General features: G+C 43.7%; 1 protein-coding gene across 3 annotated transcripts; it reads left to right on the top strand.

Annotated features, from left to right (window-relative positions):
• The first annotated feature begins 517 nt into the window (after nt 1–517).
• On the top strand, nt 518–12,653 carry LOC120059131 (zinc finger protein 281-like). Of its 3 annotated transcripts, none has more exons than XM_039007964.1 (7): nt 518–598; nt 2,519–2,685; nt 3,167–3,400; nt 3,673–3,813; nt 3,938–4,064; nt 4,279–4,397; nt 9,843–12,653. In XM_039007964.1, exons 2-7 carry the CDS (start codon nt 2,641–2,643, stop codon nt 10,026–10,028), a joined length of 852 nt encoding a protein of 283 aa, XP_038863892.1. In that variant the 5' UTR covers nt 518–598; nt 2,519–2,640; the 3' UTR covers nt 10,029–12,653. The 3 variants fall into 3 exon arrangements, with proteins under 3 accessions (XP_038863892.1, XP_038863890.1, XP_038863893.1); XM_039007962.1 differs by having other exon boundaries at nt 3,935–4,064; XM_039007965.1 differs by lacking the exon at nt 2,519–2,685 and having other exon boundaries at nt 522–598; nt 3,935–4,064.
• The last annotated feature ends 11,893 nt before the right edge of the window (nt 12,654–24,546 follow it).

Here is a 24,546-nt window from a genome sequence, read left to right as displayed (position 1 = left end):
AGCAAGGAGGTGGGCAGAACCCAGAACAAGCTAGCGAGATCCTATTGGCGCGTTCTAGCATTATTTACATATTTATGTTGGGAACGCCTATTCCATAAAGTGCGCTTGTGCAATATCGCAATTCGCCTTTGCACTCCTTAAGAACACCATTGTTTTACACTTTGGCAAAGAGTAAAGTCTACACAACTTAGTCCATTCTATTCGTAACATATTTTAGTTTTGGAATTAGAAAACTGTATTGAGATCAAATGCTTAACCGATGAGAAAATTTGCAGAACGTCGGCCAAAATCCATTTTGCTCTATCTTCTCCCACTGCTGGCCACTGGGCTTCCTTGGCATCACCATATTTGGTGGAGTGTAAAACAGGATGCTTCATATTTATACATCCGGGGAAATATCTGAGTCATTGTTCCATATGTGAAACTACCCATTATCTTTCCCTTACCAACATGGCCGACATTATGCGACGTTGTTTTCAAATCACGTGGACGCGCTCTACGGGTGAACACTTCCGGTAGCGTTTCCTGTGTTTGTAAACTGAGAAAATTGGAACTCCGACAAGAAATATTAATCTGCAAAACTCAACAAAATCTCAAGGTAAACCAATTCTAAAATGTACTTCCCAACAAAGCCACCATAGAGTTAACAATGCATATGATGAAGTTATTTCCCAGAATTTTAATGCAAATTAGAGTTTTAACAATGTGTAGTTTTCTCAACCCGCACGCCCTGCCTGTTGTTGTGTTGTCTGTGTGGGTGGGGACTCAACCAGTGAGTCTTCTTCTTGACTAGCTTCACCTAAGCAGACCCTTGATTTACCTCATACGTTACTTAATAATGATTGATTATTCACAAAATATTTAGCGGAACAATATTTTCACTCATCTTACCCATGTCTTGGTATTTGGCCTCGAAAACTCAGGCAGACTGTGATGTCTAGTTAACTAGCTAGATAGATGGCTAGCTAGCTTATTAGGTAACTAGCTAACGTTGAGCTGGCAAATATTTTCTCTTTCAGTTTTCAGACATTATTGTAGTTAATTAGAGCACTGAATACTACAGCTTATTTTTTTACAGGCCTTAACGTATTGCAATATCAAAACATAGGTTATCTATCCAATGCATTTGACCCATACTGCATTATCATTGTGCTGTGCGTGTGAGCTTTAACAAGCTAACGTTAACTAGCTTGGTAGACCCTCACTTCCAGGCAACTTTAACAAGCTAGGTAGCTAGGTAGAACCTCACTTCCAGGCAACGTTAACAAGCTAGCTAGGTAGACTCTCACTTCCAGGCAGCTTTAACAAGCTAGCTAGGTAGATCCTCACTTCCAGGCAACGTTAACAAGCTAGCTAGGTAGACCCTCACTTCCAGGCAGCTTTAACAAGCTAGCTAGGTAGACCCTCACTTCCAGGCAGCTTTAACAAGCTAGCTAGGTAGACCCTCACTTCCAGGCAGCTTTAGCAAGCTAGCTAGGTAGACCCTCACTTCCAGGCAACGTTAACAAGCTAGCTAGGTAGACCCTCACTTCCAGGCAGCTTTAACAAGCTAGCTAGGTAGACCCTCACTTCCAGGCAACGTTAACAAGCTAGCTAGGTAGACCCTCACTTCCAGGCAACGTTAACAAGCTAGCTAGGTAGACCTTCACTTCCAGGCAGCTTTAACAAGCTAGCTAGGTAGACCCTCACTTCCAGGCAACGTTAACAAGCTAGCTAGGTAGAACCTCACTTCCAGGCAGCTTTAACAAGCTAGCTAGGTAGACCCTCACTTCCAGGCAACGTTAACAAGCTAGCTAGGTAGACCTTCACTTCCAGGCAACTTTAACAAGCTAGCTAGGTAGACCCTCACTTCCAGGCAACGTTAACAAGCTAGCTAGGTAGACCCTCACTTCCAGGCAGCTTTAACAAGCTAGCTAGGTAGACCCTCACTTCCAGGCAGCTTTAACAAGCTAGCTAGGTAGACCCTCACTTCCAGGCAACGTTAACAAGCTAGCTAGGTATAACCTCACTTCCAGGCAGCTTTAGCTGGCCCTTTGCATGAAGACCAGAGTACTTGCATAGAAGATGATCAACTGTGTGGCTAGGCTAAATTAGGTTTTCTTGTTTGTTTTTGTACTTGACTCCAAAAATGTGATATCATATCGTTAGCATAATACTTTGGTCAATATTGAATGTTCTCTTGAGTAACTTGCACATACATGAATCATCACCCCTTCTCAGATCATCTTCATGAACTACAAGATCATTTAAAAAACTGTGTTTGTCCTTGTCCAGCTTTATTTCTGTCTTCATTGCAACAATGTTTTCTGTTTTCCATGGGAAGAGGTGGCATACACCAAACCATCGTGGCTGCTTTCTCCAAGCCTGATATACACTTCCTTTGTTGAGTTGACAAAGCTGTTGAGTTGACACTGTAACTAGTATATATAGGCCTGAATATGAATACCAGTAGTCATAGTCCAAATACAAATAAACAAAATACAATCATTTTGGCCTCACAATAACCCTCTATTTCCAGGCCTTGGCCCCTGATTATTTGGGTGAGTGTGGTCTCTTCTCACACCCCTCATCCTGAGTGACCCCCCTTGACGCACCCCTTTACCCCCAAACACACACACGCATTCAAACCACGCACCGGCGATGACACACCATCCCAACAACTCCGTTCGAGACCACATGAAATGGGTCAGTTGAATTCTCCTTTCATCATTGTGTTGTTTCTATTTATTTAGTCTCTTGTTTTTTGTCTCTGTTCCTTCCCTGTTCCCTCGTCCTCACAGTTTTTCCCTTAGAAGCCTGACACACCAGGCAAAAAAAAGAACATCTACAGTCCCCGCAGGATTTTTGCCTTGTGTGTTGGGTCTTTATGCGTGGGACTGCGGCCCTAGCCCTGGCATGGACCTTGACGCTGACTCTGAGCTTCTGTGTGTTTTGTCCTGTGTTGTTCCTGCAGGCTGGGTTGATGACCCTCCTAGGCCACCATACTATGCTCCAACTGACCTGCTGTTTGTGTTGTTTCTGCAGGCTGGGTTGATGACCCTCCTAGGCCACCATACTACGCTCCAACTGACCTGCTGTTTGTGTTGTTCCTGCAGGCTGGGTTGATGACCCTCCTAGGCCTCCATACTACGCTCCAACTGAACTGCTGTTTTTGTTGTTCCTGTAGGCTGGGTTGCTGGGCTGTGAGACGGTGCTGTCCAGCATCGCCCTGATGCAGGCCAACAACATGTCTGGCAGTCAGAAGAAGTTGACATCACAGCACGGCCAGGGTCAGAGAGACATTAACAACCCTGAAAGCCACCAGCAGCAGTCTCACGAGGCTCACCACGTCCACCACAACAACCACCAGGCCCACCACAGCCACATGGTCCTGCCCTCGGGAGTCAGCTGCCCGCCACTGGTGAGAAACAGAAACACTAATGTTATAGGCCCATAGGACGTAGTATACACACAAGTGCTTCTGTGTTCATTGGCATGGAGAACAACACTGTTGTTCTTTACATTTGGCAATTAATCAGAAATTGTTTATGTAATTATTGTAAATCTATCAGCATTCTAAAACATATAATTCATATCTAAGCCGTAGCTCTATTTTGGTGAGTATGTTATAAACATGAATTACCAACAACACCCCCCTCCATTTTTTATTTCCCCCCTCTTTCTCCTCGATAGTTAATCAGAAAAGATGGACACTCATTTCATACGCCCAGGCTGCTGGATGAGAAAGATATGCAGGCCAGCCAGAATATGCAATCGACAAAGAAGAAGCACAGAAAATCAGGAACACCCAACAAACTGAGAGAGAAAGTGGAGGTAAGTAGTGTGTGCGATAGGGAAATGGAATGTACAATGTTGGATACACTTATAGGACAGAAGTGTATGTGTGTGTAATATGAGAAGTTGTACTCTTCTGAACACTCATTGGGTTTCTCAGCAGGTGGAGATGGATATTAACGGTGATGATGATCATGATTCACTAGTACAGAAGAACTTCATTTGTGAGCACTGCTATGGAGCATTCCGAAGTAGCTACCACCTGAAGAGGCACATCCTCACTCATACAGGTTGAAATCACTTTCCCTTTCCACTTCCTTGCTCAGGAATACTCAGCAAATGTGGCAACAGTTATAACATTCATCAGAAAAACAATCACATAGTAGAGAAATATGCACGACTCTCACTCACAACCAAAAACCAATGTTTTATTTTTCTTAAGTAAAAAATTCATCAAAGTCATCCATACCATTATATTTTGAACAGTGTTTTTGTGTTGTTTAGGGGAGAAGCCGTTTGCATGTGACGTGTGTGACATGCGGTTTATTCAGCGATATCATCTGGACAGACACAAGAGAGTTCACAGTGGAGAGAAGCCCTACCAGTGTGATCGCTGCAATCAAGTAAGAGAGATCTGCACTGCACACTGTACACACACACACTACCCCATTCCTAACACACACACACACCTGGTACACACACACCTACCCCATTCCTGACACACACACCTGGTACACACACTACCCTATTCCTAACACACACACACACCTGGTACACACACTACCCCATTCCTAACACACACACACCTGGGGCACACACTACCCCATTCCTAACACACACACACCTGGGGCACACACTACCCCATTCCTAACACACACACACCTGGGGCACACACTACCCCATTCCTAACACACACACACCTGGGGCACACACTACCCCATTCCTAACACACACACACCTGGGGCACACACTACCCCATTCCTAACACACACACCTGGGGCACACACTACCCCATTCCTAATACACATGCACACACACACCTGGTACACACACTACCCCATTCCTAATACACACACACCTGGGGCACACACTACCCCATTCCTAACACACACACCTGGTACACACACTACCCCATTCCTAATACACATGCACACACACACCTGGTACACACACTACCCCATTCCTAATACACATGCACACACACCTGGGGCACACACTACCCCATTCCTAACACACACACACCTGGGGCACACACTACCCCATTCCTAGCACACACACACCTGGGGCACACACTACCCCATTCCTAGCACACACACACCTGGGGCACACACTACCCCATTCCTAGCACACACACACCTGGGGCACACACTACCCCATTCCTAGCACACACACACCTGGGGCACACACTACCCCATTCCTAGCACACACACACCTGGGGCACACACTACCCCATTCCTAGCACACACACACCTGGGGCACACACTACCCCATTCCTAACACACATACCTGGTACACACACTACCCCATTCCGAGCACACACCTGGTACACACACTACCCCATTCCTAACACACACACACCTTGTACACACACTACCCCATTCCTAACACACACACACCTTGTACATACACTACCCCATTCCTAACACACACACACACCTGGTATCAGCAGGACAGGATACAATGTTTTGGAACGTTCAAGTAGAAATATTTTATGTAGAACCAACATACCTTTCTGTAGTGTAATCCCAACATGTTTTAAGCTGACCACCATTGACCTTGTTCACAAAAACTCCAAGGTAACCTGTCTAAATGACTACCTCCCGTAGCACTCACATCTGTAAATATGAAGTGCTTTGAAGGCTGGTCATGACACATCAGCACCATCATTCCAGACACCCTGAAGCCACTCCAATTTGCATACCTCCCCAATAGAAACACAGATGACGCAAAACAGATCCACTGATGAAGCAATCTCAATTGCACTTCACACTGCCCTCTCCCAGCTGGGATTGAACATCTCCCTCTGTAACTGGGTCTTAGACTTCCTGACGGGCTGCCTCCAGGTGGTGAGGGTAGACAACAACACATCTGCCACGCTGACCCTCAACATAGGGGCCCCTCTAGGGTGTGTGCTTAGTCCCCTTCTGTACTCCTTGTTCATCCACGATTGCGTGGCCGCTCACGACTCCAACACCATCATCAAGTTTGCTGACTGTGGTAGGCCTGATCACAGAGGGGGGAGGTCAGAGAGTTGGCAGTGTGGCACCATGACAACAACCTCTTACCTCAACGTCAGTAAGGCCAACGAGCTGATCGTGGACTAAAGAGGGGAGAGCACGCCTCCATCCACATTGACAGGGCTCTAGTGGGGCGGGTCAAGAACTTTATTTTCCTTGGTGTCCACATCACTAAGGACTTAACATGGTCCACACACACCCGCATCATCGTTAAGAGGACACGACAGCGCCTCTTGCCCCTCAGGAGGCTGAAAAGATTTGGCATGGGCCCTCGGATCCTCAAAGTTTTACAGCTGCACCATCAAGAGCATCTTGAATCGCTGCATCACCGCTTGGTATGGCAATTGCACCACTCTCGACCGCAAAGCGCTACAGAAAGTGGGGCCTAGCTCCCTACCGGAGCATCGGCTCTCGGACCAACAGGCTCCGAGACAACTTCTACCCTCAAGCCATAAGACTGCTAAATAGTTTATTAATATTTACCCGGACTATATTGCACTGACTCTACACACACTCACAATACTATACCCACACACATTCACTACATACACACACACACACACACACTTTTACACTCATCATATGCTGCTACTACTCTGTTCTTTATTTTACTCTTAATATTATCTATCCTGGTGCCTAGTCACTTACCCTGCCTTCATGTAAATTTTTTTAAAATGTTTTAATTTTACCTTTATTTAACTAGGCAAGTCAGTTAAAACCTCTTTGGGATAGGTGGGACATTAGCGTCCCACCTGGCCAAAATCCAGTGAAAATGCGGAGCGCCAAATTCAAATAAATTACTATAAAATTTTAACTTTCATGAAATCACACATGCAATACACCAAATTAAAGCTACAGTTGTTATGAATCCAGCCAACGTGTCAGATTTCAAAAAGGCTTTACGGCGAAAGCAAACGATGCTATTATCTGAGGGTAGCACCCCAGCAAACAAACACAGACAATCATATTTCAACCCTTCAACCGCAACACAAAACGCAGAAATAAAGATATAATTCATGCCTTACCTTTGACGAGCTTCTTCTGTTGGCACTCCAATATGTCCCACAAACACCACAAATGTTCCTTTTGTTCGATTAATTCCGTTGATATATATCCAAAATGTCAATTTATTTGGCGCGTTTGATCCAGAAAAACACCGGTTCCAACTCGCGCAACATGACTACAAAATTTCTCATAAGTTACCTGAAAGCTTTGTCCAAACATTTCAAAGTACTTTCCTAATACAACTTTAGGTGTTTTTTTACGTAAATAATCGATACAATTTAAGACGGGATATACTGTGTTCAATACTGGAGGAGAAAAAAAGTGTAGCGTGCTTTTCAGGTCACGCGCCTCTATCAAAGAGTACACTTCCCTCTACCCTCGTTCTGAACAGTGCTACTTCTTCATGTCTCAAAGGAAAAACCTCAACCAATTTCTAAAGACTGTTGACATCCAGTGGAAGCGATAGGAACTGCAAGAAGGTCCCTTAGAAATCTGGATTCCCAATGAAAACCAATTGAAAAGAGAGTGACCTCCAAAAAAAGAAATCTGAATGGCTTGTCCTCGGGGTTTCGCCTGCCAAATAAGTTCTGTTATACTCACAGACATGATTCAAACAGTTTTAGAAACTTCAGAGTGTTTTCTATCCAAATCTACTAATAATATGGGCCTGAGTAGCAGGCAGTTTACTTTGGACACGCTTTTCATCCGGACGTGGAAATACTGCCCCCTATCCCAAAGAAATTAAGAACAAATTCTTATTTTCAATGACAGCCTAGGAACAGTGGGTTAACTGCCTTGTTCAGGGGCAGAACAACAGATTTTTACCTTGTCAGCTCAGGGATTCGATTTTGCAACCTTTCGGTTACTAGTCCAACGCTCTAGCCACTAGGCTACCTGCCTTCATGTACATACAGTGCATTCCTTTAAGTATTCAGACCCCTTGACTTTTCCACATTTTGTAACATTACAGCCTTATTCTAAAATGGATTCATTTGTTTTTTCCCCTCAATCTACACACAATACCCCATAATGACAAAGCAAAAACAGGTATTTAGAAATTGTTGCTAATTTATTCAAAATAAAAAAACGTAAATATTGCATTTACTTAAGTATTCAGACCTTTTACTCAGTAAAGCACCTTTGGCAGTGATTACAGCGTCAAGTCGTCTTGGGTATGATGCTACAAGCTTGGCACGCCTGTATTTGGGGAATTTCTCCATTCTTCTCTACAGATTCTCTCAAGCTCTGTCAGGTTGGATGGGGAGTATCGCTGCATAGCTATTTTTAGGTCTCTCCAGAGATGTTCAAGTCCGGGCTCTGGCTGGGCCAGTCAAGGACATTGAGACTTGTCCCAAAGCCATTCCTGCATTGTCTTGGCTGTGTGCTTAGGGTCGTTGTCCTGTTGGAAGGTGAAGCTTTGCCCCAGTGAGGATCTGAGCACCCTGGAGCAGGTTTTCATCAAGGATCTCTCTGTACTTTCCTCTGTTCATCTTTGCCTTGATCCTGAATAGTCTCCCAGTCCCTGCCGCTGAAAAACATCCCCAATGCATGATGCTGCCACCACCATGCTTCACCGTAAGATTGGTGCTAGGTTTCCTCCAGACGTAATGCTTGGCTTTCAGGCCAAAGAGTTCAATCTTCGTTTCACCAGACCAGAGAATCTTGTTTCTCATGGTCTGAGAGTCCTTTAGGTGCCTTTTGGCAAACATCAAGCGGGCTGTCATGTGCCTTTTCACTGAGGAGTGGCTTCCGTCTGGCCACTACCATAAAGGCCTGATTGGTGAAGTGCTGCAGAGATGGTTGTCCTTCTGGAAGGTTCTCCCATCTTCAAAGAGGAACTCTGGAGCTCTGTCAGAGTGACCATCGGGTTCTTGGTCACCTCCCTGAGCAGTTTGGCCGGGCGACCAGCTCTAAGAAGAGTCTTGGTGGTTTCAAACTTCTTCCATTTAAGAATGATGGAGGCTACTGTGTTCTTGGGGACCTTCAATGCTGCAGAAATGTTTTTGTACCCTTCCCCAGATCTGTGCCTCGACACAGTCCTGTTTCGAGCTCTACGGGCAATTTCTTTGACCTCATGGCTATGTTTTTGCTCTGTCATGCACTGTCAACTGTGGGACCTTATATAGACAGGTGTGTGCCTTTCCAAATCATGTCCAATAAATTGAACTCCACAGATGAACTCCAATCAATTTGTAGAAACATCTGAAGGATGATTAATGGAAACGGGATGCACCTGAGCTCAATTTCGAGTCTCATAGCAAAGGGTCTGAATACTTATATAAATAAGGTATTCCTGTTTTTAAAATTTTATAAATTTGCAAAAACCTTTTTCTGCTTTGTTATTATGGGGTATTGTGTGTAGATTAATGAGGAAAAAATGTATTTAACCTATTTTTACAATACGTCTGTAACGTAACAAAATTTAGAAACGGTCAAGGGGTCTAAATACTTTCCGAATGCACTGTATCTACTGTATCTCAGATACCGTGTACACCTGCACATTGATCTGGTACTCCCTGTAAATAGCTCCGTTCTTGTGTATTTCATTCCTCTTGTTACTATTTTTCTTTTTATGAAACATTTTTAACTCTCCATTGTTGGGAAGGGCTCGTAAGCAAGCATTTCACAGTTAAGTTTACACCCTTGTATTCGGCACTTGACAAATAAAAAGAGTTTTGATTTGTAGAATAAGGAATCATGTCGGCGCAGCACTCCACAGTGTTTTCCTGTTGAACATGATCCAGGGGTTGGAGTCAATGGGTAGGTACATTACAGACTCCCGTCATTTGTGGTTATGAGTTTACTCTCCCTCTACCCTCGTTTCAGAACTTCTCACGGACGGACCGTCTGCTACGTCACCGGCGTCTGTGTGGAGCGAGGACCAGCCTTCCCAAGGAGGAGAACCAGTCATTCTCCTGCGAGAGCAGAGGAGGAGCCTACTCCCAGGATGCACCTGGGCACACGGCCACCTGGAGCCCCCTACAGCAGCAGAACAGCCGTCTGGCTGTCTAACCTCTGACCCCTCGGAGAAACCCCACCTAACACAGTCAGCAGTCCTCAAATCATGATGGAGCAGACCAGTACTGCGTTGTCCCTCAGCCCAGATAAACCTGGCTAAGACAAAGACAACAAACCTTATGCTGTTCTCAACACTGAGCTCATATCCTGTTGATGGGATAGTGAATCATTTTCTACTCGTTTTATTCTAATTTTTGTATCGTTACGTACATGGTACAAGACCTAGGGTGGGAGGGGTTTGGGCAAGCTGTCATATTACTATGGCAATAATGAATTCACAAACTGATATGTTGTAGCCTCAATTGGACTAGTATTTTTTTGACTGTGAATGATCCATGGACACTCAATGTAAGGTTGGCCTGGTCAAACCAATATGCTCCCCTGGCTTTGATTTTTTACCATTGAGTGTTTGTGGAAGCTCACCATTGGGCAATTCTGCCCTACCAAGCAAAAAGGCAGTAACTGCTCATAGCGTGGAACTGATAAATATGGCTTTTATTTACCTTTGTTTCACAGTAACTTTATGCAGTTACTGCGAACATGACCCCCATTTTATCCAAAACACAATACAATAGAGGCAGGATACTTGTCCACATGATTAAGCATGTATTTAATGTAGCAAAAAATGACTAACTCATTTTTGCCCAAATGAGCAGTTACTGCGTTTTTGCTTGGTAGGGCAGAATACTGATCAGTAACCTAGGACACTCTTCTTGTTCCACAAGCAGCCTCAGTGTTCATTGGCCAACCAGGTCATACTATGGACATTAAGTTATTTTAAGAACAATGGTGAACACACATCCTTGTGGCCTTGAACCACTCAGATTCATTCAAAGTTGGTTCTGTTGCTACTGCTTGTAGCTCGCTAGCTCTTGGACTACCTTGTTAGGGAATGGTCCTCAACTAATAGACCAGTATAACTAGCTGATCCAACCTTAATGTAGAGACCATTAGGGAGTTCATGGCACGTTTCTTGTTCTCTGTTGTGTCCCCCACACATCCATCCAGTCCTTGTTATGGGTTTGATTCAATGCTGTCTAAATATATGTCACTTTGTCATTTGATACACTGTCCATATGTTGTTTAACTCTAGAACCTCTCATAGCTACCGTTTTGGGCATAGTGACCATAGAAATATAATTACTAATGTACATTCTAGTATTCTATTTCTATGTTAGTGACCTATAGTCTTTTCAGTGAATGTTCAGGACTGTGTATGTAGGCCTATTCTATATTCATTCACTGAAGAGTCTGTCTTTCCTAACTCTTGTGTTATTTTAATTCCTTGTTATCAAAGTCCTGAGTACGTTGATCCAGCGTGTCATATTTCATATGTCTGGTGTGTTTTAAAGAAGGGGTCATCATAAGCAGCAGATGAAGCAGGATAGTTGACCTCTCAACATTGACCTTCTCTGACCCAGAAGGGACCCATGTTTGTGAATGAATACTTCCTCTATAATATCATCTATTCACCTCTGGCATCTTCAGTGAAGATGACCATTTCTGATCCAAAAGGACCCCTACAGCCTAGGCACTCCTGCGAGCATTAGATAAATATAACCAGTATGGTAATAGCTATTGCTTCCATCTGTCTAATGTGTTCAGATCTACAGGCATGGCTAGGCAGTAGGTTTGGATTTCAGTATATCTCTACTCCGTGGGGTACTTTTCGTCCGCATTTTTATTGGAGTGTCTCAAGCTCCATTGTGGTAGCCTGGTCCCAGATCAGTTTGTACTGGTTTGCCAACTCCTGTAAGTAAGTAGACTTGCACAAGCGTTGACTTCTGCAAGCTGGAACAGCTCATCTGGGTACATTACTCATCTGTAGCGTGAGGCAGCTTGATATACAAGTACACCTCCTGGACAGGATGCTAGTCTATCGCTGGCCCTTACCCCTAATCTATCTCCTTAATGCTGAGTGCCAAGCGGAGATGCATCAGGTCCCATTTTTACAGTCTTTGGTATGACTCGGCTGAGGATCGACCTTCCAATCTCAGGGCGGGCACTCTAATCACAACGCCACTGAGTCGGTCGTTGTCATGGGACTGGGATATACAGCACCAGCAGATCTGGGACAAGGCTATCATGATGACATTCTGTATCTATAAACACTGGAGTGAGGAAGCCTGAAATATAGGAGAAACAACAGTTATCTGTATAGACGTAAGGGTTTTATAGAGGACCAGTAGTTACTATTGCATCGCTGTCAGACTGTTAGTTGTGTCAAAGGAGTTTTATGGCAGTCTGTTTTCTACTGCTAAATTTATTTTAATATATATTTTAAATTGTCATTTAAATTAGGAGTAGAGGCAGAACTGCCACTAGTGCCTGTCTAGTGTAGCAGTTATGATTAGTTCATTAACTTTTTATTACTGGTAGTTTTGCATGCATTTGGTGATCCCCTAAGTTAAATGAAGTGATCTTGTTTTTTGGTAAAGACAGTAAAAATGTTTTTTTTTGTAAAATTGGGTTTTGTTTTTAAAATAATAACTTTGTTATTGTCATGATTCTAGTCCTCATCACAGGCAAATGGAAGTCCATTTTTGACCCGGTAAGACATATTGTAGTGAATGGAAAACTAGGGCCTCAAGCTTAAATAAAGGTGTTTCTCTTTTTAAAGTTTTTAAACATGTGGTACTGTTCTGGCTTTCTAAAATGACGAAGGGGGATGTAGTTTCACCCATCTTGCCAGGAGATGGCACACAGGTTCAACTGAATTGGAAGCCAACTATATTGCATAGCTGCAATACCTGCTATACACCACTAGAGGAGCCTCTATCCCTGGCCATTACGTCTATGATCGTGACCCAACAGCAGCAGGCAGGCGTTGATACTATTCTCAATATTATCTAGTACCGATAGCATTAGAGCAGTACATTTGTTCAGAGATGGTTTGGGAAGAAAGAGTGAAGCGACCTTAGATGGCCTAGCTGGTTGAGTGAAAATAACATTGTACATTATGGGAGGGTGGTGTTGAGACAATAGGTAGGAGTAGCCTACCAACTGTCTGAACAAATCCTGAGCTGGGGCCATCCCTCTCTTGTATTGGGGCTTTCCCTTTTTTACCTCTCCCCCTCTCTTTTTGGGGCCATCACTTCCTTTCCATTCCTCTCCACTTCATATTGGACCTATCCATCACCCATACCACTTTTTGGGGGTATTCTGTCTAAACCCCTCTCTTCCCCCTGTATTGGGGCTATACCTGCCCTCTCCCCCCTTATTGACCAGGCTTTGTAATTAAACCTCCAGGAACGATTAGCTGGATGAGATCAGCCTGAACTGGAGGTTGCAGACCAGGTAGTGTGTGCTCTGACACTCCCTCTCCACCTCTGATTTACAGCACCCACAGGCTGGAGTACTACACTGGGCTGCCTTAAGTGAGGGAAGAGGAGAGGAGAGAGGGTGATACCACTCCATCATTGCAGAGAGTGTTGTAATCATCCAGGTTTGAAATCATTCTGCAGACAGACTGTATGTGGTGTCTCTTCAACACTGGCATTGCGTCCCAAATGACAACCTTTTCCCTACATAGTGCACTACTTTTGACCAGAGGGTCTATAAAGTGAATCTTTATTGCACACTGCTCATTAAAGATTCACTTCCTCGTTCCTCACCCCATCTCCCATTCAACACGACCTCTACACGGGTGTAGAATGTGAGATGTGGTATTACTAACTACCGGTGGTGGCCACACTGGTATTACTAACTACCGGTGGTGACCACACTGGTATTACTAACTAGTAATGAAAATTATGAAATATTAATACAGAAATTGTCTTGTCACTTGAATCCTAGATTTCAGCTTTAAGCAATTAAAAGTGTGATAGAACAGTTGTTTCATACATGAGTATCTAGTTGTGCTTCTAAGGTAAACCCTAACCATTAGTAAACAGATACCAAATACTTTTCCATTACAAGTAGGCTTTTCTATACATTATGAAATCCCATCAACTGCACAGAGAAATCATGAAGACCAAAATAACATAATATTCTCAAAAACTCTATGCAATTATTCTGAAATGAATTATATATGAGGGTCTGAATCCTAATACGGAGTATAACGCAGAAGCATAATAAACCCATATAAGAACTGTTCAGAGGACCTGAGACGTCAGTGAGCATGAAGTGCTCTCTTGGGACAGGAAAGCAAGAATGGACCCTTATTAAATGGCAGCCATCTTACATGACTGACTGCATTTTCTGCTGCTTGAGGGTGACAAACAAAATGGCCTCCAAATAGTTGGATTCATTTGGTTTCATTGGTAAATGCATGACTAAAGATAGATAGCAAATCAACTCTATGATGCACAGGCAATCACTTGATAAAAAAGCATACTAAAAGATTTCTATATGTGGCCGATAAGAAATGGTCAATCCACGAAAAGACTGCCTTTTAAGTAGAAATTGTGCAACAATATAGATTTTTGAAATCCTGTTAAAGTAAGTGCCCTATAATATAGACTACATTGATAAAACAATAAATCCGATTTTTAAAATATGAATGGACTTGCTGAAGTCTCTCTGTGCACCCTGTTTGACTTCTAGGAAGATTTTAACCAGGACGGGCTCATAGTAACGGCTGGAACGGAATCAATGGAATGGTATCGAACACAACAAACACACGGTTTCCATGTGTTTGATACCCTTTAATTCACTCCATTCCAGACATTATTATGCGATGTCCTCCCCTCAGCAGCCTCCTGTGGTAGTTATTTTCACACAATGTTGATTGGCACTTCAACCTTATTACCCATAGATAGACAGGCTAGAAATGTTTTAAGAATAATACATTAAAAAATGAAGGTTGCATTCAATTGCCACTTCCTGTTGCACACAACAAGCTTCCATTCCCCCTGTCACAAGGGGATTTATGGATGAATTAAGATGAAATCATCAACCCTGTTACTTTATTTGGCATTTAATAGGCACTTACTATAGTCACTATTAAATTGTTTACCTCTAGAGATAGGAAATCTTGTTTTCTATTAAGTTGAGCATGTGCCCGTTATGACAGAATGTTAAAATTAGGTGAAATTAAAAAAATATATTGACAAAGTTACTTCTCAAAAGGTACCGAATGGGTGGGAATGACCCTAAAGCTGTGTGACACGTCAAGTTTACACTGTTAGTTTACTACGCATTCAGCTGCTTTTGACACACTTTTCCCTCTCAATTAACACTCAAGATTAATTTGCTGAAGCATATTATTCCCGTTCCTCAAGACTTCTTTCCCATCTGATCAAGTCGGGAAGAGAAGTTGTCACAATCAGAGCATATGATAGGTGACAAAGGATTTGAACGAGAAACAGTCACACGAATGGCCTAATTACCAAATCCTGCATATTCATGCATTAACCCATAAGACACATACTAGAAGAAAATGTTAATGTTGTCCCCTTTCCACCTCATGCTGAGAGAGGGGAGGTCTGTTGGTGTTTTGGCTCGATAGTCATTCACATTCCCCTGGATAAGATGGACAACACGGCCGGAGCCCAGCCCTTCCCAGACCACCTTTCAATCCAAGCCAAGGCACCACAGGTGGCTTCCCACCACTTCTCTCTGCAAACAGAAGGAGGCGGAGGGAGTCACAGGCATTTAGCCGAGACAGACAGATACGTTAACACACCATGGCCCAACGCCACCATTAATCTGCAGCTCGTTGGGGCCTGTCGGGGCCGGCAAGGCAGGGCTGGTGCTTCTCCAAGGAATGTTGAGCCAAGGCACAATGGGTGGGTCCCTCAGTGAGTAGCGTGCCACTGCCATGGTGCCACCCCAGCACTCTGAAGTCAGCAAACAAACCTGTATACCTAGAGGCCTATTGAGACCCCTGAAACGTTGCAGATCTGATGTTGAAGAAAGGCAGTTATGACAACACATTATTTTGCTGGTCTAAAAAGGCCCTTCACATATTCTCCTGGACTAAAAAGGCCTTAAGTCACTCTGAAATCTCCAAGGGCCTCTCTAAAGCTGTTACAGCAACACGCCATAAAGGCATGAACCCGTAGGATTCAGGACCAAGAAGTAGGTAAGAAAAAGTTTAAGAAAGATATAGTAGAGGTAATAGATCTGCTACATATGAAATATGATTCTCCTTAATGTGTTCTCACCTACTGACCACGCATATCAATAGAGGAGAATTTTAACAAGGTTTCTTCCAGGCTCAACTTCTAGGCTCAGCTGTAGGAGCGTGACTTCTGGGTGTGTATCCCAAATTACACCCTATTCCTTATAAAGTGCACTACTTTGGACCAGAGGCCATCTGGTCAAAAGTAGTGCACTTTATAGGGAATGGGCTTTGGTCAAAGGTATTGCACTTTATAGGGAATAGGGTGCCATTTGGGATGCGAGGTATGAGAGACTGTCTGCTCTGACATGCTGAAGTCTTGTGGATGATTTATTAAAGCACTATTTCAGCCCTGTTTGTAGTCAACCTCTATGACATACTTAGATAGAGTCATTTCTGAAATGGATATGCATGGTCATGTGATATGCATGGTCATGTGATATGCATGGTCATATGATACAAGTATGGCATGTTAAAACCAGTGCTTTAACTTACACATAGCGACAATAGCAAATATTTTTAATGCTCACTTGATAAATATTAGACGCTATTAATATGATTAGGCTAATCTCTTGTCACAATGTCAGTCATGAGTTCACAGAAGTGAGCAGCCATGGTGTTTAGGTGCAGAACCTGTCTTCTCTCTAACGCAGCACGACAGTGAGTCTGCGTCTGCCATGTAACCTCGATCTAAGCAAGTTCATATGCCCGTCTCGCTCTTCGATCTATCAAGGAATTATGCATTTACATTAGGGTAGTACATGGTGGTGTGTTTCTCTCTCCCTCTCTCCCTCCCTCCCTCAAGTGTCAGGTGAAGGAGTGAGGAGGGTTCTGATATCAGTGTGAATCCTTGATGTTTGATAGACAGGGCCGGCCTCGCTATTTACCCTTAGAGATATTCACGGGTCACCAGTGGTACAGAAGTGCACTCTGGGGTCATATTCATAAAGCGTCTCAGAGTAGTAAGTGCTGATCCAGGATCAGTTTAGCCTTTTGTATCATAATGAATAAGATCAGGGTGGGACCTGATCTTAGACCATCACTCCTACTCTCAGATGCTTTATGAATACAGGCCATGGGCTCTTTTTGATCTGCAGGGGATAGACTGTCTGCCTGGCTGATGGAGATATAGATAGGCAATAGATAGATTACTAACTGTATTTATGGCTCATAGGAGATATTGTACCTGTGGGTAGATAGACAAGGATTCAAAGTGACTTTGGCGGTTTGCCTCTGTTGATCAGCTATGCGATAGATACAGTGATTTTGTCTGCCATTTTAGTCTTATAGATTTTGATATGTTATCAGTAATATAATTCTGCCTCGTTGATTACAGGATGTATGGGCTGGGGATGGACGGGGTAAGATAGGTGGATCTTGTGTCCACTTATCCTTATGATACTTATCTTTACTGCGGGAAAATAGAGCTCTGAGGTAGGACAGAAAGACAGACACACACACACTCCCAATTCAACGACGATAATGGAGTAGTTGTGTGTGACGGGCGACCTGTACTTCTCCTTTTATCTGACTCTCTCTAGTAGTAGTGTGTCTCTACTCGTCTATGTGACTCGAGTAGTGGGTCTCTCCTCTCTTTCTCTATGTGACTCGAGTAGTGGGTCTCTCCTCTTCTCTTTCTCTGTGTGACTCGAGTAGTGGGTCTCTCCTCTTCTCTTTCTCTGTGTGACTCTAGTAGTGGGTCTCTCCGCTCTTTCTCTGTGTGACTCTCTAGTAGTGGGTCTCTCCTCTCTTTCTCTGTGTGACTCTCTACTAGTGGGTCTCTCTTCCTCTCTTTCTCTGTGTGACTCTCTAGTAGTGACTCTCTAGTAGTGGGTCTCTCCTCTCTCTCTCTCTGTGACTCTCTAGTAGTGGGTCTCTCCTCTCTCTCTCTGTGTGACTCTCTAGTAGCAGGTCTCTCCTCTCTTTCTCTGTGTGACTCTAGTAGTGGGTCTCTCCTCCTCTCTTTCTCTGTGTGACTCTCTAGTGGTAGTGGGTCTCTCCTCCTCTCTTTCTCTGTGTGACTAGTAGTAGTGGGTCTCTCTTCCTCTCTTTCTCTGTGTGACTAGTAGTAGTGGGTCTCTCTTCCTCTCATTCTCTGTGTGACTCTAGTAGTAGTGGGTCTCTCCTCTTTCTCTGTGTGCCTCTCTAGAAGTGGGTCTCTCCTCCTCTCTTTCTCTGTGTGACTCTCTAGTAGTAGTAGTAGGTCTCTCCTCTCTTTCTCTGTGTGACTATCTAGTAGTGGGTCTCTCCTCCTCTCTCTTTGTGACTCTAGTAGTAGTGGGTCTCTCCTCCTCTCTTTCTCTGTGTGACTCTCTATTGGTAGTGGGTCTCTCCTCTCTCTGTATGACTCTCTAGTAGTGGGTCTCTCCTCCTCTCCTCTAATGACATCAGTCAGCCCAGCAGTGTTATCCAGCAGGCAGCACCACCTCCCTTCAGGGATAAGATTTTATGACTGAAACCTGACACCGTTTCTGTGTCCTATAAGCGACAGAGCTGTAACTCACTTCAAAGGCAGCTGGCATCGAATCACAGCACAGTCATAAATTCCCCTGTCACGCCTGGGCCAATCAGGATGCGGCACTAAATCACACCTGTCACTCTGGCGGCCAATGGAAAGACAGTGGCGGTAAATCTGTCAGGGGTATGTCTGTTAACAGTGTTGTGGTGTGGTTGGGCAATCCATGGGGAAGGAGGGAGGGGAGAAAGTGAGAGAGAAAGAAAGAAAGAATAGATGACAGAGGGAGGAGGGGAGGGAGAAAGGGAGTGAACTGAAGGCTACAGAGGTATGCCACAGAATAAAACGCTTGTTTTCTCCCTCTCTAATTCTTAGGTCACGCCATGTTCCAAGCCACATCCATAATATACCACGGTAAAAACTAGGAGCTTAAAGAGGGCAGGCTGAGGAATTAGTGAGTAAAACAAGACTAAACACAGCCCCAAAAGAGGAGAAACACGTCCCCCTGAGGGATGGTACTGGACTTGGATAAACCAGGATAAACATCCATAAAGCCTGATGCCTACATTGAAAATCAGTTTCACTGCATCTGTATTCTACTCCCGCATCACTAGCCTACTCCAGGCAAACTCTGTGTTGATACCAGTTGGCTGACAGTGGGACTAGCTGGAGACATTGGGGCAGACAAAGGGACTAACTGGCTGAAGGCAGGCTGGGCTGAGGCGGAGACTTCCCCGGGTCTGAGGCTCAGGGTATGTGTCTGCGTGCCGAGAGTGAGCTGGCTGACCAGATGTGATCCCTCCTACAGGTCTCTGCAGACAGCCGGTCCAAATGAAGAGCAGTTGTTGTCTGGGTACTACAGCACAGCAGGGCAGAGACCTGGATGTGAAGGGATTTCATTCTGCTTCTAAATCACACAAACAGAGAGAGAGAGAGAGAGAGAGGAGAGAGAAGAGAGGAGAGAGAGAGAGAGAGAGAGAGAGAGAGAGAGAGAGAGAGAGAGAGAGAGGCAGAGAGAAGAGAGGAGAGAGAGAGGAGAGAAGAGAGGAGAGAAGAGAGGAGAGAGAGAGAGACAGAGACCTGGCTCTCAAGAGAAGACAGGCTATGTGCACACTGCCCACAAAATGAGGTGGAAACTGAGCTGCACTTCTTACTTCTTAACCTCCTGCCAAATGTATGACCATACTAAAGACAGATAATTCCCTCAAATTACACAGACCCACAAAGAATTTGAAAACAAATCCAATTTTGATAAACTCCCATGTCTATTGGGTGAAATACCACAGTGTGCCATCACAGCAGCAAGATTTGTGACCTGTTGCTACAAGAAAAGGTCAACCAGTGAAGAACAAACACCATTGTAAATACAACCCATATTTCTGTTTTATTTATTTTCTCTTTTGTACTTTAACTATTTGCACATTGTTACAACACTGTTTATAGACATACTATGACATTTGTAATGTCTTTATTCTTTTGGAACTATTGTGAGTGTAATGTTTACTGTCCTTTTTTATTGCTTATTTCACTTTTGTTTATTGTCTAGTTCACTTGCTTTGGCAATGTTAGCATATGCTCTGAGACCAGGTTGCCCAAAGAGCCCCAGGCCAGAAACAGAGACCCAACCTAAGTATGAGAAAGCAAAAATATAACTATTTGACACACTGGAAAGAATCAACCAAAACTATTTTGGGAAAACAAATCCAACTACCATATTTCTGTTCTACAAACTGTGAAATACCTTAGTGTGCAATCAGAGCAGCAAGGTTTGTGGCCTGTTGCCATGACAAAGCGGGCAACAGTGGAGCACAAACAACATTGTAAATACCACCAATAATGTTTATTTGTCTTCCCCCATTATTCATACTACAATAACTAAAACACCGCCCATAGCTGATAAAATAACACTTGAAATGTCTATCTTTTTTAGAGCAATGTTTACTATTAATTTCTAATCGTTTTTTGTTGCTAATATTGTTAAATATGTTTCTTATCACCTTTGTTTAATTCACTTCCTTTGGCAATGTAAACATACTGTATGTTTCCCATGCCAAGATAACCCCTTTGAATTGAGAGGTAAGGAGAGAGAGAGAGAGAGGCAGAGAGAGAAAGGCAGAGAGAGAGAGAGAGGCAGAGAAAGAGAGAGAGAGAGGCAGAGAGAGACATCCAGACCACAGCACCCCCAGACACATCCACACCCCCACCCCAACCAATCAACACCCCCCCACATCAACCATGCCCACACCCAATTTAGGCCCCCTCAGATCAGACCTATGCCACTCCTGCCCACCCCATGCACCCCACCCCCGCAAAGAGGGCATCAACATGGAAGTCACACATACGCCCAGGTAGTGAGCGGGCAAACAGGCCCAACCCCCACTCTTACACTCGCCCAAGCCAACGGCATGTACCAGATGCTCAGCAGGCTCTGCTCACACTTACTGGCCTGAGGCCAAACCACGACCAACAACATTGGACACTTTATGGAACAAAAAGCCTTCACTATATCATCCTGGAATATCCAAGGCCTGAGGTCATCTGCCTTTGGCCTAAAGAGCAGGAACCCGGACTTCACCAAAGAAATCGGTAATGCAGACATTGTCATCCTGCAAGAAACATGGTATAGAGGAGACGGACCCACTGGTTGCCCTCTAGGTTACAGAGAGCTGGTAGTCCCATCCACCAAACTACCAGGTGTGAAACAGGGAAGGGACTCAGGGGGAATGCTAATTTGGTATAGAGCAGACCTAACTCACTCCATTAAATTAATCAAAACAGGAACATTTTACATTTGGCTAGAAATTCAAAAGGAAATTATCTTAACAGAGAAAAATGTCCTCCTGTGTGCTACCTATATCCCCCCACTAGAATCCCCATACTTTAATGAAGACAGCTTCTCCATCCTGGAGGGGGAAATCAATCATTTCCAGGCCCAGGGACATGTATTAGTCTGTGGCGACCTAAATGCCAGAACTGGACACGAACCTGACACCCTCAGCACACAGGGGGACAAACACCTGCCTGCAGGTGACAGCATTCCCTCCATCATATGCCCCCCTAGGCACAACTATGACAACATAACCAACAAAAACGGGTCACAACTCCTGCAGCTCTGTCGCACGCTGGGTATGTACATAGTCAATGGTAGGCTTCGAGGGGACTCCTATGGTAGGTACACCTATAGCTCATCTCTTGGCAGTAGCACTGTAGACTACTTTATCACTGACCTCAACCCAGAGTCTCTCAGAGCGTTCACAGTCAGCCCACTGACACCCCTATCAGATCACAGCAAAATTACAGTCTACTTGAACAGAGCAATACTCAATCATGAGGCATCAAAGCCAAAGGAACTGAGTAACATTAAGAAATGCTATAGATGGAAGGAATGCAGTTTGGAAACCTACCAAAAAACAATTAGGCAACAGCAAATCCAATCCCTTTTAGACAACTTCCTGGGTAAAACGTTCCACTGCAATAGTGAAGGTGTAAACTTGGCAGTAGAAAATCTTAACAGTATATTTGACCTCTCAGCTTCCCTATCAAATCTAAAAATCTCAAATAGAAAACCGAAGAAAATGAACAACAATGACAAATGGTTTGATGAAGAATGCAAAAATCTAAGAAATAAATTGAGAAACCTGTCCAACCAAAAACATAGAGACCCGGAAAACCTGAGTCTACGCCTTCACTATGGTGAATCACTAAAACAATACAGAAATACACTACGGAAAAAGAAGGAACAGCATGTCAGAAATCAGCTCAATGTAATTGAAGAATCCATAGACTCTAACCAATTCTGGGAAAATTGGAAAACACTAAACAAACAACAACACGAAGAATTATCTATCCAAAATGGAGATGTATGGGTAAACCACTTCTCCAATCTTTTTGGCTCTATAACAAAGAATAAAGAGCAAAAACATATACATGATCAAATACAAATCCTAGAATCAACTATTAAAGACTACCAGAACCCACTGGATTCTCCAATTACCTTGAATGAGTTACAGGACAAAATAAAAACCCTCCAACCCAAAAAGGCCTGTGGTGTTGATGGTATCCTTAATGAAATGATCAAATATACAGACAACAAATTCCAATTGGCTATACTAAAACTCTTTAACATCGTCCTTAGCTCTGGCATCTTCCCCAATATTTGGAACCAAGGACTGATCACCCCAATCCACAAAAGTGGAGACAAATTTGACCCCAATAACTACCGTGGAATATGCGTCAACAGTAACCTTGGTAAAATACTCTGCATTATCATTAACAGCAGACTCGTACATTTCCTCAATGAACACAATGTACTGAGCAAATGTCAAATTGGTTTTTTACCAAATTACCGTACAACAGACCATGTATTCACCCTACACACCCTAATTGACAACCAAACAAACCAAAACAAAGGCAAAGTCTTCTCATGCTTTGTTGATTTCAAAAAAGCCTTCGACTCAATTTGGCATGAGGGTCTGCTATACAAATTGATGGAAAGTGGTGTTGGGGGTAAAACATACGACATTATAAAATCCATGTACACAAACAACAAGGGTGCGGTTAAAATTGGCAAAAAACACACACATTTCTTCACACAGGGTCGTGGGGTGAGACAGGGATGCAGCTTAAGCCCCACCCTCTTCAACATATATATCAACGAATTGGCGCAGGCACTAGAACAGTCTGCAGCACCCGGTCTCACCCTACTAGAATCCGAAGTCAAATGTCTACTGTTTGCTGATGATCTGGTGCTTCTGTCACCAACCAAGGAGGGCCTACAGCAGCACCTAGATCTTCTGCACAGATTCTGTCAGACCTGGGCCCTGACAGTAAATCTCAGTAAGACCAAAATAATGGTGTTCCAAAAAAGGTCCAGTCGCCAGGACCACAAATTCCATCTAGACACCGTTGCCCTAGAGCACACAAAAAACTATACATACCTCGGCCTAAACATCAGCACCACAGGTAACTTCCACAAAGCTGTGAACGATCTGAGAGACAAGGCAAGAAGGGCATTCTATGCCATCAAAAGGAACATAAATTTCAACATACCAATTAGGATCTGGCTAAAAATACTTGAATCAGTCATAGAGCCCATTGCCCTTTATGGTTGTGAGGTCTGGGGTCCGCTCACCAACCAAGATTTCACAAAATGGGGCAAACACCAAATTGAGACTCTGCATGCAGAATTCTGCAAAAATATCCTCCGTGTACAACGTAGAACACCAAATAATGCATGCAGAGCAGAATTAGGCCGATACCCACTAATTATCAAAATCCAGAAAAGAGCCGTTAAATTCTACAACCACCTAAAAGGAAGCGATTCCCAAACCTTCCATAACAAAGCCATCACCTACAGAGAGATGAACCTGGAGAAGAGTCCCCTAAGCAAGCTGGTCCTAGGGCTCTGTTCACAAACACAAACACACCCCACAGAGCCCCAGGACAACAGCACAATTAGACCCAACCAAATCATGAGAAAACAAAAAGATAATTACTTGACACATTGGAAAGAATTAACAAAAAAACAGAGCAAACTAGAATGCTATTTGGCCCTAAACAGAGAGTACACAGTGGCAGAATACCTGACCACTGTGACTGACCCAAACTTAAGGAAAGCTTTGACTATGTACAGACTCAGTGAGCATAGCCTTGCTATTGAGAAAGGCCGCCGTAGGCAGACATGGCTCTCAAGAGAAGACAGGCTATGTGCACACTGCCCACAAAATGAGGTGGAAACCGAGCTGCACTTCCTAACCTCCTGCCCAATGTATGACCATATTAGAGACACATATTTCCCTCAGATCACACAGATCCACAAAGAATTCGAAAACAAATCCAATTTTGATAAACTCCCATATCTACTGGGTGAAATTCCACAGTGTGCCATCACAGCAGCAAGATTTGTGACCTGTTGCCACAAGAAAAGGGCAACCAGTGAAGAACAAACACCATTGTAAATACAACCCATATTTATGCTTATTTATTTTAACTTG

The sequence above is a fragment of the Salvelinus namaycush genome, chromosome 14 (assembly GCF_016432855.1).
Source record: "Salvelinus namaycush isolate Seneca chromosome 14, SaNama_1.0, whole genome shotgun sequence".
Classification (NCBI taxonomy): domain Eukaryota; kingdom Metazoa; phylum Chordata; class Actinopteri; order Salmoniformes; family Salmonidae; genus Salvelinus; species Salvelinus namaycush.
The sequence above is the reverse complement of the archived record's forward strand: the minus strand, read 5'-3'. Positions and strand labels throughout refer to the sequence as shown.

What these genes read in the sequence shown, in the direction of transcription:
- LOC120059131 (XM_039007962.1), top strand. Translation starts at nt 2,641, where the DNA reads ATGACACACCATCCCAACAACTCCGTTCGAGACCACATGAAATGG. An exon ending in GAGTCAGCTGCCCGCCACTG is followed by an intron (nt 3,401 to 3,672) that starts GTGAGAAACAGA and finishes TCTCCTCGATAG; the next exon opens with TTAATCAGAAAAGATGGACA. An exon ending in AACTGAGAGAGAAAGTGGAG is followed by an intron (nt 3,814 to 3,934) that starts GTAAGTAGTGTG and finishes TGGGTTTCTCAG; the next exon opens with CAGGTGGAGATGGATATTAA.